This window comes from Tripterygium wilfordii, chromosome 4, assembly GCF_013401445.1.
Source record: "Tripterygium wilfordii isolate XIE 37 chromosome 4, ASM1340144v1, whole genome shotgun sequence".
Taxonomy (NCBI): domain Eukaryota; kingdom Viridiplantae; phylum Streptophyta; class Magnoliopsida; order Celastrales; family Celastraceae; genus Tripterygium; species Tripterygium wilfordii.
This window is the reverse complement of record NC_052235.1, coordinates 13,522,449-13,541,100: the sequence shown is the minus strand read 5'-3', so window position 1 is coordinate 13,541,100 and position 18,652 is coordinate 13,522,449. Positions and strand designations below refer to the sequence as shown.

The following is an 18,652-nucleotide window of genomic DNA, read 5'->3' as shown; positions in this document are numbered from 1 at the left end:
TATCAATTGAATCTCGAACACACAAAAATGGGCTGTGGGGAGTGGGGACCTAGAGGGCTTGCCCCATGTAGAGGGAGTCATCCCTCTTTCAAAATCCAAATGCTCAAATGCTTGAGTGTTGACTACTTCCTGGAAAAGTCTCCCTTTTCTTTGTGAAAATCACATAAATGTGCACAAGAGAGAGGGGGAGTCCATGCCATTGTCGTAAAAAGATTAAAGATTGACTGAAATTATTCCATCAATTTCATCAAATTTACACGATTGAATGGTGAGATGTGATGTTATCAAATCCAATGCAATCGTACATTGAATGGTGAAGATTTGATGAAATTGACTGGACTAATTTCAACCCCCTTCCTGCCATCGCCATCCTCTATTCCTTACTTTTTGTTGAAACAAAGTAGTTTTTACAATTCCAATCTATGGCCTCTCTCACCTGAGTAAATATCAAATACGCACCAACCCATGTAAGCTATCCTACTCCCTCACCGCTGCTTGTCCCTCCCTGCAACCTTGCCTCAAATAAACAGAGACATACCTTTTGACTCTCTCTTAAATCTAGGCTTCATTGTTTCCTATAAAGGTCACTTCTTTTAAGAGAAACACCCTTCTCTCTCCACTGGGTCTCCTCTGAATGAAACAGAGTTTGTGTGGGTTGGGTTCATTTTGTTTTAACCACGCACAATGAAATACATGAGAACCAACAGCCTCAAACGGCTTTTCTCGAGGAAACGGCTCAGTTTTGGAGATGAATTTGCAAATCCGAGCACCTCCATTGAAGAAGGAGACCACCATTCTGAAAGACCCACTTGGAAATGCTTCTCCTTTGAAGAAATCTTTGATGCCACAAATGGGTTTCGTCCAGGTTCGCTTCTCATGGCCTACAAATTACACAAACTAATAAAGATATGCTTTTTTTTTTTATGGATTTTGTGTTGAAAAACAGTGATTTTTTTATGTGAATGACAGAGAACTTGGTGGGAAAAGGAGGCTATGCGGAGGTGTACAGGGGATTGTTGAGTGATGGAGAAGAAATTGCAGTGAAGAGACTCACAAAAGCTTCATCTACCACTGATGAGAGGAAAGAGAAGGATTTCTTGATGGAAATTGGAACAATTGGTCATGTTTGTCACCCAAATGTTTTGTCTCTGCTTGGCTGTTGCATTGACAATGGACTTTATCTGATTTTCAGCTTCTCTTCTAGAGGCACTGTTGCTTCCCTTCTCCATGGTACAAAGACAAAATTATGTTTTCTTTATGTTCTTAGACTCTATCAAACTGTTTGTGTTTTCTTAGGATTCTCTCTAATTGTCAGAAATTGGTTATTGTAGATGATAAGTTCCCGGTTGTGGATTGGAAAATAAGGTACAAGATTGCAATTGGGACTGCCGGAGGCCTCCATTACTTGCACAAAGTCTGTCAAAGAAGAATAATCCACCGAGACATCAAGTCTTCAAACATTCTTCTAACTGGAGATTTTGAACCGCAGGTACCTAATTCTTTCTTTCCTTGACTTGATTAAACCAGTACTGTACTGTAATTTAATTTAAATATCACTATTTTTGCGTCCAAATTCAATTAGATATCCGATTTTGGGCTCGCAAAGTGGCTGCCCTCTCAATGGACTCACCATTCAATCGCTCCCATTGAAGGAACATTTGGGTATTTACTGTGAAACTAACAATTCCATTCTAAATTAAGAGCTTCTATTAGAGTTGAATCTGATTGAAAAAATGGGATTTTGTAGCCATTTAGCACCAGAGTACTTCATGCATGGAATTGTGGATGAGAAGACCGATGTTTTCGCTTTCGGTGTCTTCCTACTAGAGATCATCTCAGGCCGAAAACCGGTCGATGGTACTCACCAAAGCTTGCACAGCTGGGTAATAGCAACTGTGTGGTTTTCTTTGAACAAGTAGTCTATTTAATTAAAAAGAACTTGTGAAAGTGATTTAATGAATTAGATAATCTCAACTTGGTGTTTTGATATGATATTGAACAGGCAAAGCCAGTGTTGAAACAAGGGGATGTGGAAAAGCTGGCAGATCCAAGGCTTGGAGGGGCCTATGATGTTAACCAATTTAAAAGACTTGCCATTGCAGCCTCTCTCTGCATCCGACAGTCTTCGGTTTGGCGCCCTACCATGAGCGAGGTATACCTGTACTTTTAAATGTCTCTCATTTTCACGGTACCATATAATTATGAACATTCAAGGAGCCTACACATCTTGATTTTAGTTACATACCCTATATTTTCATGGACATTGTTATTATTTATATATGATGTAACATTGGTATGCTGATATATTTGTTTATATATGTGTGTTTCTGTGTGGTCCATCGTCTTTTCTCCTGTGAATGATCAAATGTGCAAGAAGTCTTGCATAGATGACCTTGTTAGTTGTTAGGCATGGAAGAGATAATTTATTCTTCGTGATACCGATCGTCGCATCGAAATCTTGTGTCATGATCATCAATCCAATGCTTAATTAACTGTAGCTTGACTGTCTCAGGGACAGGGACTTCTTGTCATATACGTATAAGTTTCTGGTATATTTAAATCAGCTACTGATAACTTTAGATAATACAGTATGAATTGTCATCGGTCATTGTTTATGCAAGTTTTGGTGGTTTGCCTGTAATGACTTAATTAGTACACCATTTTAACTAGTCAATAGTGCTGCAACAATTAAATCTTTGATTCTGGTCCCTATTTTTGTTTCTTTTTGTGGTGTTGATGGGGCATCTGAGTTTTTTTTTTCTATTTTATTTGTTTTCACGCAATGTAATTAGGCATGAGGATGTTCTATTCTACCTAACCTAATCGATCTTTAAAGAGCTAAACCATGCAATGAACCATGATTAGAATATGAAGAAAGGATAGTGACTTTTGGTAGTCTATTACAAGTCAATTAGTTTCGGTGCCTAATTGATGACTAAATTAAATGAGGTTGCTTGATACATTTTGCTGCATAAAACACAGGTATTGGAGATAATGCTAGAAGGGATGGTTGATGAACAAAGATGGAAAATACCGGCCGAAGAGGAAGAAGAGAATGAAGAATTCTGGGGTTTTGAAGATTTAGAATATGATGATGAAGATGATGACTGTGACTCTAATTCATCCTCAATTACCTCCCCTGAAGATTCAATTCTCTCTGCAACAAGCTCCTGGCCTCAAATAGTTAATTAGTGGAATACCACTTTTGTCCACATAATGTAAATACAAACATATGATGCAATATAGAGAGTGAAGTATTGTTGTAACTAAACACCCCCCATTTGGCTCTCTTATTAATATTAATCACTGTCCATATGAGAGAATTGTGCGCACACGATTTCATTTACATCATGTGGAGTCTATGAATACTACATTTAGATCATGTGCATCCAACCGAATGAGGGTTCCTGTAGTGAAACTGCACATAGTAGAATCACTAGACCGTACGTTCATCTTTTTATTTGTTCATCTTTTTGAAATAAAAAGCATCTTTTTGAAATAAAAAGCAGTGTGAGTCCCATACTTAAAATTAAATTTGACAGCTGCAGTGGAAACTGTAGGGATTGTCTGCAGTTTCCATCACAAGTATCCTTAACTCGCGTTCAATTCAACAGCTGGGATAATTGAGATATCCATTGCTAGAATCTTTATCATTTTGGTGCGCAAAAAAAGGGATCTTTTCTTCTTTTTTTATGAAAAAAAAAGGCATCAACTGATTGTGCATAACTGCATATATCATTGATCATTCACAACCAACCAATTGGGGATTTGGCAGTACTAACATTGAAAGTGTAAAGTACGCTATATAATGAATCTCATTAATGAGAGTAACCACTAACCAGCTGTGGGTAGTGAGTTGTGGTCCAAACAAACTGTCGGCTTATATACAATATTTGTTGTTCATATGGCTAAATGTATTTGTATTGTAGTTGATGGGACTATTAACATTCAAATAGAGCAATAACCCATGTGTCGACTTTTCTTCTGGACATCCGGGACTTAAAAGTTGACATTAAAGGCACACAAAATTTGTTTGAAATTATTCTAAAATTTGTTAATCAAACATTTGGATTTTGGACCATATTGAAAAAAAAAAAAACAACTGTCACCTTTGGCCTTAAACGGGGTGACAACTGACAAGACCCTCTCAACCAACCCATATAATATGTATTTATCTCTTACATATGTGTGTGTATATACACAAAATGTTTTGAGGTGTTAACTGCTGGCATGGTCTTGCATGAAAATAAATTGTAATACTTACAAATATATATTTATATATATAGGAATTCTCTTATGTGGACCAAGTTTGTGGACCAAAATATAATGGTTGTAATAAAACACAACATAAATGGGAGTCACACATTTATTATGGGACCCACCATATCTATGGTTGAAAAACAAGTTCACAAACTTGGTCCACACTTTTGATCCACATAGGAGAATTTATATATATATATATATATATGCATATATATTTTTTTAAGAACACATTCACACATGGCAGTTGAAGAACAGGTAGACTTGGCCTTTGCGATAATGTGGTGAGGACACATAATATGTTGTTAGCTCAACTATATATATATATATATATATATATATATATATATATATATATATATATATATATATATCTACACACATGTTACATATACATACATACACACATAACATATATATATATATATATCTGTGTACTGTGTGGGTGTGGGTGTGATGTTGGTATGGAATCACATGCAGCCTTGATATTTATTTATTTCTTAAAGTTTTGGAGTAGTTCAAAAAGTTTTGATAAGTGGGTTAAGACCTAAGGGTTGTTTAACTTAAAAGGGACTTGGGGACTGGTGGAGCTATATAGATTCGCGTGGGCGTGGCAGATTAGGAATAATCTTAGTAGGGTATCAAGGTCTGGAAAACACAAACAATTAACAAGAGTCCAAAGCAATATATGACAAGCAGTTTTGACTTCATCATAATTATATACTTTGGATAAGGTCTTGTCAATCAAGTTAAGCTTTAATTTGCAATCAAAAAACTTCTAGAATCTCCACTGATTGAAGCCTTTATGCACTATTAATTTAAGGCATGAAATGTTAAACAAGGGCCGTCCAGTCCTTAAACAAAGTATGTGGTTAGGTACCTATGGTTCTTCACCATCTCCTATGCATGTGCACTGCTATATATATGTGTGTGTGTGTGTGTGTGTGTGTGTGTGGGGTGAAATGTGTTTATTGTTCTTGTCAGCAATATAAAGTTTTACAATTGTCATGTATCATTTGTGCCAAAATAAAAAAATTAAAAGTTCCGTTGCCGGGAATCGAACCCGGGTCTCCTGGGTGAAAGCCAGATATCCTAACCGCTGGACGACAACGGATTTTGATGTGCGATGTGAATTTCGTCTCTATATAACTTATTATTATACGGGTGTGTGTTTATTAAATATTGAATTTCTTAAATGCTAGTCCCTATCTTTTTCTTGCAAGAAAAATACAAAAGAATATGATTATTCATTATGTTTTTAAGTTGAAACTAGTGAAAAGTAATTTGAACAAATTAAAAATAATAAATTGACGTAAGCTTGATGATGATTTGGGTGTCTGCATGTTACCAACCTTAGGGTAAATGTAATGGTTTCTTATTTGTCGGTCCCACCTCTATTACACAAAAAATCAAGTCAAATACGTATTCTAATACAGCTACATCAGCAAAACACATCTTCCAATACAACCACATCAACAAAACACAAATTTCTATACAATTTCTCTTCCCACCCAACATGGAGGCCAACAACATTCTATTCCTCCATATTATCCACAACAAAACTACACCAAAACATCAAATATCAATACATCCACATCAGCAAAACACTTATCCCAATATAACCACATAAGCAAAACACATTTTACAATACAGTCACATCAGCAAAAGACAACATCTTTGTTGGCCCAATAACACTTTACCATTGCATTTGCCCTAACAATTAAATTATGGAAATAGGATTGGGACAATAAATTACTGTGCTTGGGTATTTTTTAGATGCATTTTAGGTATTTTGATAGTATGTATTATGAGATGTTTTCCAGGTATATGTTTTTTTTTATAAAGAAACTACAAAATATTTCAGTACTCCAACCAAGTTACACAATCCGCAGTAATAGCATAGAATACACAAGAAGAAAAACTTTCCAACCAAACACGAAAATCTCCCAAAATTTTGAAATTTCAAGCAAGAACGTGAGCAAATTTATTGCCCTCGCGGGGTACATGACTAAAAGTCACATAACCCAAAGAAAAGAGTAATCTTCTTAAACGGCAACCGTAATATATCTAAAAATTGATAAATGATATGACTCAGGTGTCAGTGCAGAGACAATGATAGAAGAGTCTGTTTCAACAGAAATATCTTGAAAACCGGATTAATTAAAAATTTGTGAACTCTGAAGCACAGCCATAGCCTCAACACAATGATCGGCTCAAACTCTTCACTCAAACATTAACTGATAATATTCAAAAACAAAAATTACATATTTGTATCTTACATATATAGAAAAAGCAATATATATGTACTATTGAAATTAATACATTCATGTAATTAGAGAGGGTAATAATTGAGGAAACGATCAACCATTTGAAAGCATTCCTTGCGTTTGTACTCCGGAGCTGCGTGACCACCATCCTGCATTATCACTTAATTAATCAATTAATATACACATAATTATGTATAACTATCACTGAAGAACACACAAAAAAAATAATAATTAAAATTAAGTGATTTTAATTAATTTCTTACCTTCACTGTCGCAAATGTGAGCCTGTAGTCACCTCTTGAAAACCTCTCTGTGTATCTACAAAATCAAATTAAATACCCTAATTAATTAATTAAGCACAAATGAAGATTAATTAAACAAATTGATTAAAAAATTTGAATTAAACATACATACCCTCCAACTTGACCATCTACAAACCAGGCCCTCCAACGTTCGTTCTTAGTCAAATTGAGTGAATGGATCCAGTTTTGTGTCCCAATGTATGGAACAGTCAAGTCATGATCCCCACTGTGCATGTGTCAATTTCAAAATATAATAATAATAATAATAATAATAATAAAACTATGTTAATTAATTAATCTTTGGAAATAAGAGTTACCTGTAAATTAGAACTCTTATGCTTTGGTTGGTTAGATTATGATGATAAGCAAAAGTGCTCATGATATTCCTTGTGTAGGCTAGACTGACATTGCACCTCTTCCACGCTGTGATTGTGTTCTATATCACACAATTTTGTGTTAAATTATTTGAAAATAAATATGTTTAATGTAATTAAGAGTAAGATGTATGTAATTACGGGAGCGCTACGTATCCCTAACAAATTCAGCCATAATCAGCCATATAACATATAATTAGATAACGTAATAACAAAAGTCAATCTAATTAGACAACGTAATAATGAAATTTAATGTAATTAGATAACATAATACTGTTATGGCAGGTTATGGAAGAAATTGTTAGGGATATAGTGATGACATGGATCCCATCAGTGGCTCATATCTCAGTTATCCGAGCTGTTGAGTTCATGTGGAACTCACAAATACACTTGGATCCTGTGCGTCGATAACTGGGATACCAACTACTGTGATTTTATAATTTTCGTTGTAATTATTCAGTAATTAATTACCTCTCTCACATGGAGTGCTTCTTGGACACTTTTATCATTAGCCCAAATCGTAGAGAGCAAACGATCATTATCCTAACATAAAGAAGACCAAGTAATTAACTAATTTTAATAAAAAAAAAATTAATGTGAGAAAGAATTAATGAAAATTACCCGACACCAATTAGAAGTAGAACCACGAGAATTAGAGAAGATAAGATTTGGTTCAGGGTTTTCACTTTGTCTTCCTTCTGATGGTGGTTCGACTTGGCAGATTTGTTCCAATACGTGCTGCTGCTGCAACATGTAGCATATATGCCAATTAAGTCAATATTTGTTTATTAATTAATTCTTATTTCAAAAAAAAATGAAGAAGAAGAAATATATATATATATAATATAGAGAAATTCTCCTATAAGGTCCTAATTTTTAGGTTTTAAAATTTTTTTAATTTATAAAAAAAATATATTTGTATTTTGATTGATCTTATGAACTCAACGATAAATTTTTTTTGTTTAAAACAAAATTCAAATTTAACATAAAAAATGCATGATAATTCTAGATCGTTAGATATAAAACAAAAAATATTTCATATATTTTTCAGTTTGCGTTTAATTTTAGTTTCAAACAGAAAATATATAATTGGGTTCGTAAGACCGATCAAAATATAAATATATTTTTTCTAAATTTTAAAAAATATTTAAACCCTAAAAGTGAATATATATATATATCCTTAATTAATCCCTTAATTGTCTCTAACCTTCTCATATTCATCGCAATTGGAGGTTGCTTCTGGAGACTGATGATCATGTGATATTGTTAGTGTTTCAATTGGCATTCCCTTTGCTGGTGCTTCAACTTGGCAGGTGGGTTCCAATACGTGCATCACATTTGTTTGGAAAATCAACTAATTATATATATATATATATATATATATATATATATCAATTCAGTCAGTACTGGTTTATTAATTAATTCGTAATTTCAGGAAAAAAAAGGGGGATAAAAGAGTGAATTTAACCTTCTGGTACTCATCAATGGATGACACACATTCGGTGTTTTTTGCGTCTATATTTACGAAATCGCCATTGCAAGTCGCTTTTGCATACTGTGAATTAATAACTTAATATCAGCAGAATTATAATTATAATGGAAAAATAAACCTACAACAAAGTAGTAGCATATGTAGATGTCGTTTGGTTCGCGAAATTCAGCTTAGCTTTTCGAGTTTTCCTTCTGCTAATAATTCATATGTTTGATTAGTAAAATCTTTGAAATCTAGAATTTATTCACGAAAAAGCTATTTGTCCCAGCAACTAGGATCCCAGTGATCCCAGTTGTTGAGGTATATGGAAAAGATTAAAAGTGTAAGGGGGAAATCTCCTTTATATACCTCAGCAACTTGGATCCCAGTTGCTGGGACGAGTGGCAGAACTGTTCAAATAAAGTTGGAATGCTCTCAAAGGAATAATTTTATTTTCCTCCCAAAAAGAGAAAATTTTATTAAAATACTCACTTATTTTTAATTAAATAGTCATTTTGAAAATCATATAATTTCAAAAATAACCACAATGATGTAGTTTAAATATATCATTTATTATATTATTTCATCTTTGATTGATTAAATATGATAACATAAAAAATAAAAAATTTTTTTTTTTTATTTTTACAATTTTTAATTTTTGATATTCCAATTAAAGGTTATTTTTTAATTTAAATATGTCATATAATGTCAAATAATATTTTCACTATAACCAAATAGGACTAAGTAAATCAATGATGTCAAGAAAGTAGTATGATAGTGTAACTCAACCAATGAGGATGTAAGGAAAAATAACTTTCTTGACATCTTTTTTTTTTTTTTTTTTTCATTCTCATCTCCAAATTCACAAATCAAAGCAAACGAGCCAATATAATGTACCTCATAGAGTTCAGTTGGTATGAGAGCCAATCTGTGAGCGAAAGTGAGTCTTGAATTGTCATCAATGAATGAGTCTGTTCCTGGGTTTCCAAGGATATACCCCTTCAATTGTTCAAGGAAATGTTAAAACCAACGATTATATTAAATATATATTATAAAATAAAAAGAAAAAGAAAATAATATATATGTATATATATTTGTATTATATTATCTTACTTTTAGATTCATATGTGGCTTCAACCCTGCTTCATTACCTGCATGGCAAAATGAATGATAATGTCAGAGAATATTAGGGGTAATATAATTTTTGGTCACTGAAAAATATGACCCGTGTTCAACTCAGTCACTGAATTTTCAAACATTCTAACTTGGAACTCAAAATTGAAAATTATTTCAACATGCACACATGGGCAGATGTCTCACTGTTCGGATAGCTTTCTTAGGGCAAATGCAATGGTGAAGTGGTATTGGGCCAACAAAGATGTTGTCTTTTGCTGATGTGGCTGTATTGTAAAATGTGTTTTGCTTATGTGACTGTATTGGGATAAGTGTTTTGCTGATGTGGATGTATTGATATTTAATGTTTTGGTGTAGTTTTGTTGTGGATAATATGGAGGAATGGAATGTTGTTGGGTTGGGTGGAAAGAGAAAGTGTGTGGGAAGAAAAAGTGTATAGAAATTTGTGTTTTGCTGATGTGGCTGTATTAGAATACGTGTTTGACTTGACTTTTTATGTAATAGAGGTGGGACCGGGCCAACAAAAATGTTGGCCCAGTAAATTATTTCTTATTGCATTTGCCCTTAGTTTGATTTTTTTATGCCCCAACAATTAAACTGTGTCATATTTTTCAGTGACGAAAAATTACATTACCCAATAGAGGAATCAAGAAACAGTTGTAGTAACTTACCATTGAGGATATCTTGAACTAATATTGGGAGAGTGAGGCCATTATAAGAGTCTCCAAAAATAAATAGTTGATTTTTCAGATACTGAGGGTGCTCAACCAGCCACTGCAATACAAAACACACACACAAGCGATTAATTAATTAATTAATTAGATTAACCCCAAAATTAATTACGGACTAATCAGTTTTGTTTGTTTACATTACCTTTCTCAGAAACTGATAGAATACTTTCACAATTTTGTGGTCATCAACATAGTAATTATCTTTTGTCGTTGAGTATGAGAATCCGGTGCCCGCCGGTGCATCCACATATATTATGTTGGCGTTCTGAAAGTTTTCAAATTAAGTCCTTTTTTTAGAGTTATGATTGTAGAAGTATAGTAGTATTATGACATTAAAATTAGTGATTAATTAACTTACAAAATTAGTAATTAATTTAACTTACAAAATTAGTAAAAATGTGCACAATTGATTCATACCTGTGACCATGAATATGGGCTTAGCTCAAGGGGCGGTAAGCTTCCATTAAAATGAGCATAATCAAACATTAACGGACCTATAGAAAAATAAAAAACAATTGGCTTAGACAAAAAAAAATGACAAAGGTTCTGTTTGGTAGAGCGGAAAGATAGATTTTCAATGCTAGCGGAAATGCTGTAGGAAAAAAAAAAACTGAGCTTAAAGCTGTGAAATATGCTGTGAGATGTTTGGTGAACTAAAAACTGATACTAGCAGAAAAACTGTTGAATTAAAGTATTATAATATTAGATTTATAAATTTTATATTAAACTTGTTAGTAAATTAAATGAAATAAATATATTTTTTATTTATATTATTTTTAGGTATACATTATTAAATAGTTTTATATAAAAATTAAGATATTTATCTGTATTATAATTACTAATTTAGAAGTATAATTATTAATTTAAAAATATATTTTATTTGTATTTTTAAATTTTAATTATTTTATTTCAATACTAAATTTACTGTTATAATAATTATAAATACATAAATATAATTAATTTATAATTTTTATTAAAATATAATTATATTTGAATCATTAAACACAATTTTTATATTAAAAATCTATTAGGTATACTAATAAATAATGTTACAACTTTAATTTTAGATGGATCTCATGCGTAAAATAGTAATACTTTATATAAAAAGTGTGGGACCCATACATTAAAAAAATTTTAAAAATAAAAGCTGCAGCGATAAAAACTGCTACAAAAGAGGGAGCTTCTTTTGCACCAGCAAATCCGTTAGCGAAAATTTTCTGTTTGGCATGGCGGAGCCGCTTTCCCTATCAAACAGGCGGAAGATAATAGTGTACAGCGTGCTTGGCAGGAGCGTTTGCACTGGCATTGGGAGAATTCAAGAGCATTTTGATAGAAAATAGACCTTTTTGTATTGAAATTCTTTCAAACTCTCCTTTTCTTAACGGATTCGGGGCTTTACAATTCCTCTTAAATTTTAGATTTGAAATTCTCATATGATGACTCATATGATATCAAGTTTTTTATATTTTAATAAAGTAAAAAAAAAAAACAACATACATGAGGAGAGAATATTGACGTGAGATCGTCCGGGTCAAAATAAATTTTAAAAAATGATGTGACATTTAGTTTGACCAAAATCAACAGTTATTATTGATGAATTGTAGAGCCCCAAATCCCTTTTAACTCTTGTGGGGCGAATGTTCTTGGCAGGCAAACATAGTAAAAGAATGAAACAAACAAGTTATACATAGGGAATAATAAATATTTACCATTTACGTAAAAAAATGGAGAGAGGGCTGAACAACCAGGACCTCCTGTGAGCACAAGCACCAGAGGGTCTAGTGTTGGGCTTCTTCCCGACTTGACAAAATAGTAGAAGAGCTGTGACTCCTCCGACTCACCTACACCAATATAACTAAATACGCAAATTCCATTACTTTACTACAATTTAATCTTAGTTTTGAAACTTATGAGACATGGAAAAAAAATGTATATATATATAAAAGAAGAATATATATAAGAGATGAACTGACCCGGTTTCGAGTGAGAAAGGAAGATCGCCATTAAAACCAGGTAATCTGGTGACGATGGCTCCTGAAGCCACGAGTCCAGAGAAAAGCATAACATTCAGTACGAGTCGGAAGACCCAAATTCTTTCACAATGTGATTCTGCCATTAGTTTGAATCTCGTCGCTAATTAACGCGATCTGATGAAACAAAAAACAATAAAGCAATGAATATTGGTGTCTGGTGATAGATACATACACACACACACACATATATATATACGCACACAAATGGATTGGTGAAATACTGAAATTTATTAATGTCTCACGTGGTTCGTGTGATCTGATGAAATAAAAAATAAAGCAATGAATTGGTGAGATATAGATGTATATATATGTACATATGTTGTATATATGTGTAAGTGTGTGTATATATCCAAGTGGATTGACCCACGATTTCATATGTATCATGTACGTCCTAGCTACTGTAGTTACCCAAAATCGTGTGGCCCCACTGGGCTATATAACGACAAACCCAAGTTGGACGACCCAAATCCACAGGCCAAACCAATACATTTAGGCCCACACTAGGACCCGTTTTGAGGCCAAAGTACAACCTTCAAGGCACTGTTTAGTGACAGTACTGTCACGTAAAGCATGTCTGACACCACGTCTGACTATAACGCCTAACGTCTCCCCTTATACTTGCTTTACTGTATTCATAGTAACTTTCCCTTAGACAGGAACTATGTCTCGCAGTACCTTTATTATATTGGCGCCCACACGATGGCGCCACCATAACAAAGGCGTTGGCACACCCGAGCGCCAACTCATTGTATGATCATTCTCCAAGGGAGCATCATCCAATCCTGTTCACACCTACATTCGTGGACATGACAGGTACAAATCCCCAGGTATGATCTTATATCCATGCATTAATTGTTGCCCCCACTACTATCCATATCCCAACCGACACGTGTCACAGTCACCTCATATGTTGTAGCATCCTCACCTTACTTTTCGACTATCAACCTTGACACCATCGAGATATTTAACTTTCATACACTTACACCATGCAGTCCCATTGAATAGGACACGAGTGGGCAACACAACTTCCGAGGCCGGTCCTCACTCTCATATAAATATTCTTCTCATACCTTGGAGAGAGGGATTCGAACATTGCGACCTAGAACCCTAAAATCTTCGATCCCCTCACTAAAGATACTGAAACAAATACTTAGACCATCGCCGGGCTCCCATCACAGATCATTACTGACTTGATCGTCGAAGCCTCTACGATCGGCATACCCCAGTCCGGTCTAAGAGCTTTCACGGTTGTTCTTGTTGTGACAATTGCAGGACTCAAAGGTACAAACAAGCCCCTCAAAGATAAAAGTTGACTATTCAACGATTGTAGAATTTGCCCCTACAACTACCATAAATGCTAATAGCCTAATACAATGGTACACATTCATATGGATCATATGGGACATGTGGGACCCATATTTCACAAGGACCATGTGTCAGCATTCGAGATAGTTGGGACAAAAAACACTCAGGACCCATTTCTTTCATGGGAAATTTTATTTACACACCACTAATCTACTATCTCTACACCACTCTTTACACATGATAAGTTTACACCATAAATTTATAAGTCTACACACAAATTTGTGGTGAAAAGACCAAATTACCCTTGTTTTATACAATATTAGAAATATTAGTGTTAAGTTTACATGCATTCAAACTTCAAGTCTCTTACCAATTTTCCCATGTTGAGACTCCAGCTGCCACTGATTTTCCACATCTGAATCAACGTCCAAAACCGTGCAAGTAGACGACCAAAAATTTCTCATTATCAATGTCAAAAGGCTTTAGAGGAGAGGTAAGGTTTTGTGAATTCTCTCTTAAATATTTCTATATCTAATGAAATCTCTCAAATTGAACAAGTGGGTTTGCTGATTTCTGTATATAACATGAGTGAGTGTGTGTAGTTGTTAAACGTTGGGCGATTTCTGGTTAGAATATGGCTGAAATAAAAATCAGCACACCAAGTCCGTTTCTAAGGTTATAAGACGGTAACATCATGTTGTTTATATGTTAGATACCATCCATCATTTTTCTTCACAACAAACGACAGTTTCTGTCGATTTGTAATATCACCATAAATTGGTAGGGTCGTGTTGTTTTTTTCTAGAAGAAAAACGACAGGCCTTGTGTTTGTTTTGGAAGAAAAATGATAGGACATGTTTTTCTTCCAGAAAAAAGACATCCTATTGTTGTTTTTTTTACCTTTGAAAAATTCTGGTGTAAACTTAGTAGTCTCTAATTAAATATATAAAAATTATTTATTTTAAATTTTTAGTTTAAGGGTTAATACGTCATTATATACAAGGATATTTATGTTATCTACAAAAATTTTAAAAATGGTATAAAGATAATAGATTAATGGTGTGTAGATAAAATTTCTCTTGGTTCATTGTATTGCAATGGTAATAGGATTCTCATTACAAGTAATATTTGAATTGTGATAATGTGATTACAAAGTAATCCTATTAAAGTGTTTGGTTTACCAAAGGAAATTGTAATAAATTTTTAGTGTTTTCTAAGGTTATCACATTAAATTATCTAGTTGATATACTTAATTACAATGTAATTTGAGGGTTTTTTTTTTCAAAAATATCATGTATAATACAATTTAATGGCTTTTAGGTAGGCCTCGGCATTGCACAACCCAACCCAAAAAATTTAGGGTTCAAGCCCGGATTGACCATTTGAGCTTCGGATCGGGCTTGGAACAAAAAATGACAGTCCAAACCCGGTCTAGGCCCAAATAATTTGGGCTTATGGGCCGGCTTTGGACCCGAGTAGGGCTTTGGGCGTATTGTTTGTCCAATTTTACGCCAATCATCTAGACACAATATTTTTCCTATTCTCTCTTGGCGGAGGTAATGCTATGAATAAATACTCAATTCTTCACTCTTTCAAACTGTCAGGTCACATTGCTAACAATTACATAACAATCCACATATATTACGGAGTTAAAATTGAAATTTTGGCTTTATGGAATGTCAAGATATCGAATTAATCATGGGGTCGGGCCTGGGTCAGGCCCTATCCCAAAACTAAGGCCCAAGCACGTCTAAAAGTATTTTTGAACTGTCCAAGCCTGATGCCCTTTTGGGCTTGGGTCGGGTTTTGGCTAAGGGACCCAAGCTAGATTAGGGTTGGGTCTCGACTCACGAGCCGTTTGGTGATCCCTACTTTCAGGTTATACATTCTATCTAAAAATAATATAATAATACAAAAATAATTTTTGTCACACTTAAAAAGATTGAGAAAAGAAATTTATAAGTTTATCCATGCTTAAAAATATAATTTATGTTAAATTAATATTTTTATCCTAAAAACTTAGATACACACATATATACCTTTCATATCATGACTAATTGCACTTTTGCAGCAACAGAGGGGAAAGACACAAGGATGAGTTACTTTTTGTGTAAAATGATGGTTTAATTGCAATTGTAATTCCAAAACAAATTTGGTATTGTGTTTCCTTTTGTAAGATTTTCAATTACAAATAATCATATTACCATTGCATTGTTGTGTTAAATATGTATCAAACATTACTCATTCAAGACATCGATTCCGATCTACAAAAACATAAAACTGATTAGAAACATTTTATTAATAAAACTGATCAGTATTTCATCAAAACTAACTCCACTTCAACTGCATGTTTCTTGGCCTGCTCAGGATAAAGAGCTGGACCAGTACCGGAGTTGCTTGCAACAAGAGACAGTGGAAACCCTTGTATGTGCAGAGGATTGGCTTCAGCATGGATCACCCGAAGTCTCGAATGCACTTGTGAAAATTGAATATTAGATGTATGTTACTCTTCAGCTAGAATAAGAATACTATGTGCATCATTGTTGGTAAGCATTAGCATTTTAGTTGACCATTAGTTTATGATTTGAACTGTTCAAAAGACTTGTTGATTGCTCGGACGTGAGACTGCCTTAATTAGGACAAGTTATTTATAACTTTGTTTGCTGATACAGAGTTTTAAATTTTAATCTTCTGCGGATATCAATTTCTAGGACATGTTCTTCCTATTTGTGTTGGCTGCTTGCTTGTTGTTGATGATTGAGATTGGCGGTTGCCATCTCTGAACGCTCCTAGTTGATAATCAAAGGAAAGTTGATTGTTTGTCAAAGTGCAACAGATTTAGTCCTCAGTTGATACGTAGTGGCTGGAAACATTTTTTGGGAAAATTAAGAGCGTGTGGGCATTTAACTCCTTGATTTTCTCACCTGCTACGATCTTTTCTAGCTAAATTCTCACCTTGTTGCTAGCAAACTGCCCCTTTATAAAAGAAAACTAAACTGTTTCAAAGATAAATCCCTAGATTTAAACCTTTTTGGACAATTCCAGCAACTTAATCATGGATTCTATCTAGACAAATATGATTATAATCCTTGCAAAATAGACTAACGATTAGAATAGAATCTCCTAGCCTTGCCACACATCGCCTGTTGATTTGTTGAGAGCACCCAATAGTGGGTCCATTATGCCACGTGTCGATATATGATTGAAAGTCATTTTTGATACAAACACAATGGCTTTTGTATGTTACATGCATAATTTTCTAGGCATTGAGATTTGGACCTATTATGTCAAGTGAAGGCGAAATTAGTGCGGAGTAATTGATACTTTGTTCCCAAGTCAAAACTGGCTCAAAGCTTAGAAATTGTAAATTATAAATTGACCAAAAGTAAACAAATGTGTGGTATGCTTACTATGATGATGATAATAGACTGATTGATACTTGTTTGTTCCCAAGTCAAGACTTACCCAAAGCTTGGAAATTGTAAATGATAAAAAGACCAAAACCAAATAAATGCGTGGCGTGCTTACTACGATGATGATAATAGACTGGTTGATACTGGTTTGTTCCCAAGTCAAGACTTACCCAAAGTCTGGAAATTATGAATGATAAAAAGACCAAAACCAAATAAATGCGTAGTGTGCTTACTACGATATGATAATAGACTGATTGATACTTGTTTGTTTCCAAGACAAGACTTACCCAAAGCCTGAAAATTGCAAATGATATAAAGACCAAAACCAAATAAATGCGTGGCGTGCTTACTACGATGATGATAATAGACTGGTTGATACTGGTTTGTTCCCAAGTCAAGACTTACCCAAAGTTTGAAAATTATGAATGATAAAAAGACCAAAAACCAAATAAATGTGTAGTGTGCTTACTACGATATGATAATAGACTGATTTATACTTGTTTGTTTCCAAGACAAGACTTACCCAAAGCCTGAAAATTGCAAATGATATAAAGACCAAAACCAAATAAATGCGTGGCGTGCTTACTACGATGATGATAATAGACTGGTTGATACTGGTTTGTTTCCAAGTCAAGACTTACCCAAAGTCTGGAAATTATGAATGATAAAAAGACCAAAAACCAAATAAATGTGTAGTGTGCTTACTACGATATGATAATAGACTGATTTATACTTGTTTGTTTCCAAGACAAGACTTACCCAAACCCTGAAAATTGTAAATGATAAAAAGACCAAAACCAAATAAATGCGCGGCGTGCTTCTTACTATGATGATAATGGATTGATTTTTTTTTGAAGTACCATTGAGAAATTTGCTTCTCGTTGGAATCGAACTTTGGGCACACATATGTCTAACCCAGTCGATTGTCAACCGAGTCACTTCTCGTTGGTGATGATACTAGATTGATTGATACTTGTTTGTTCCCAAGTCAAGACTTACACAAAGCTTGTAAATTGTAAATGATAAAAAGATCAAAACCAAATAAATGCTTGGCGTGCTTACTACGATGATGATTATAGATTGATTTCTACTTGTTTGTTCATAAGTCAAGACTTACCCAAAGCCTGAAATTGTAAATGATAAAAAGACCAAAACCAAATAAATGTGTGGCGTGTTTACTACGATGATTATAATAGACTGATTAATACTTGTTTGTCCCAAGTCTAGACTTACCCAAAGCCTGAAAGTTGTTAGGTAGTAAATGATAGGAAGACTGACCAAAATCAAATAAATGTAATGCATAACATGTTTGCTACGATGATGATAATGGACTCATTGGTTTTTTTTCAATTACGTACTTAG

The 18,652-nt window shown here is 33.9% G+C and overlaps 2 protein-coding genes and 1 non-coding gene across 3 annotated transcripts; 1 reads left to right on the top strand and 2 right to left on the bottom strand.

Annotated features, from left to right (window-relative positions):
- The first annotated feature begins 465 nt into the window (after window positions 1–465).
- On the top strand, window positions 466–3,320 carry LOC119996240 (probable receptor-like serine/threonine-protein kinase At5g57670). The gene is made up of 7 exons (XM_038842805.1): window positions 466–865; window positions 970–1,230; window positions 1,332–1,489; window positions 1,583–1,662; window positions 1,748–1,883; window positions 2,003–2,152; window positions 2,983–3,320. Exons 1-7 carry the CDS (start codon window positions 685–687, stop codon window positions 3,190–3,192), a joined length of 1,176 nt encoding a protein of 391 aa, XP_038698733.1. The 5' UTR covers window positions 466–684; the 3' UTR covers window positions 3,193–3,320.
- Window positions 3,321–5,302: 1,982 nt separating this feature from the next.
- TRNAE-UUC lies at window positions 5,303–5,374 on the bottom strand. Its single transcript has one exon. It is a non-coding gene; the product is annotated as a tRNA-Glu (tRNA).
- A 1,218-nt stretch (window positions 5,375–6,592) lies between these two features.
- LOC119996984 (serine carboxypeptidase-like 17) lies at window positions 6,593–12,655 on the bottom strand. Its single transcript, XM_038843760.1, has 15 exons — window positions 12,513–12,655; window positions 12,249–12,394; window positions 10,957–11,033; window positions 10,682–10,804; window positions 10,480–10,582; window positions 9,788–9,825; window positions 9,572–9,673; window positions 8,672–8,758; window positions 8,411–8,557; window positions 7,825–7,947; window positions 7,675–7,746; window positions 7,147–7,265; window positions 6,942–7,055; window positions 6,791–6,845; window positions 6,593–6,676 (listed from the first exon to the last, which is right to left on the bottom strand). The coding sequence occupies exons 1-15, from the start codon at window positions 12,653–12,655 to the stop codon at window positions 6,593–6,595; spliced, it is 1,533 nt and encodes a 510-aa protein (XP_038699688.1).
- Between the last annotated feature and the right edge of the window lie 5,997 nt (window positions 12,656–18,652).

Coding starts and splice junctions, on each gene's coding strand:
- LOC119996984 (XM_038843760.1), bottom strand. CDS start 12,655: ATGGCAGAATCACATTGTGAAAGAATTTGGGTCTTCCGACTCGTACTG. Junction 10,805..10,956: donor GCCCATATTCATGGTCACAG/GTATGAATCAAT, acceptor GAAAACTTTCAG/AACGCCAACATAATATATGT. Junction 7,747..7,824: donor CTACTTCTAATTGGTGTCGG/GTAATTTTCATT, acceptor TCTTTATGTTAG/GATAATGATCGTTTGCTCTC.
- LOC119996240 (XM_038842805.1), top strand. CDS start 685: ATGAAATACATGAGAACCAACAGCCTCAAACGGCTTTTCTCGAGGAAA. Junction 1,490..1,582: donor CTGGAGATTTTGAACCGCAG/GTACCTAATTCT, acceptor AAATTCAATTAG/ATATCCGATTTTGGGCTCGC. Junction 2,153..2,982: donor GGCGCCCTACCATGAGCGAG/GTATACCTGTAC, acceptor CATAAAACACAG/GTATTGGAGATAATGCTAGA.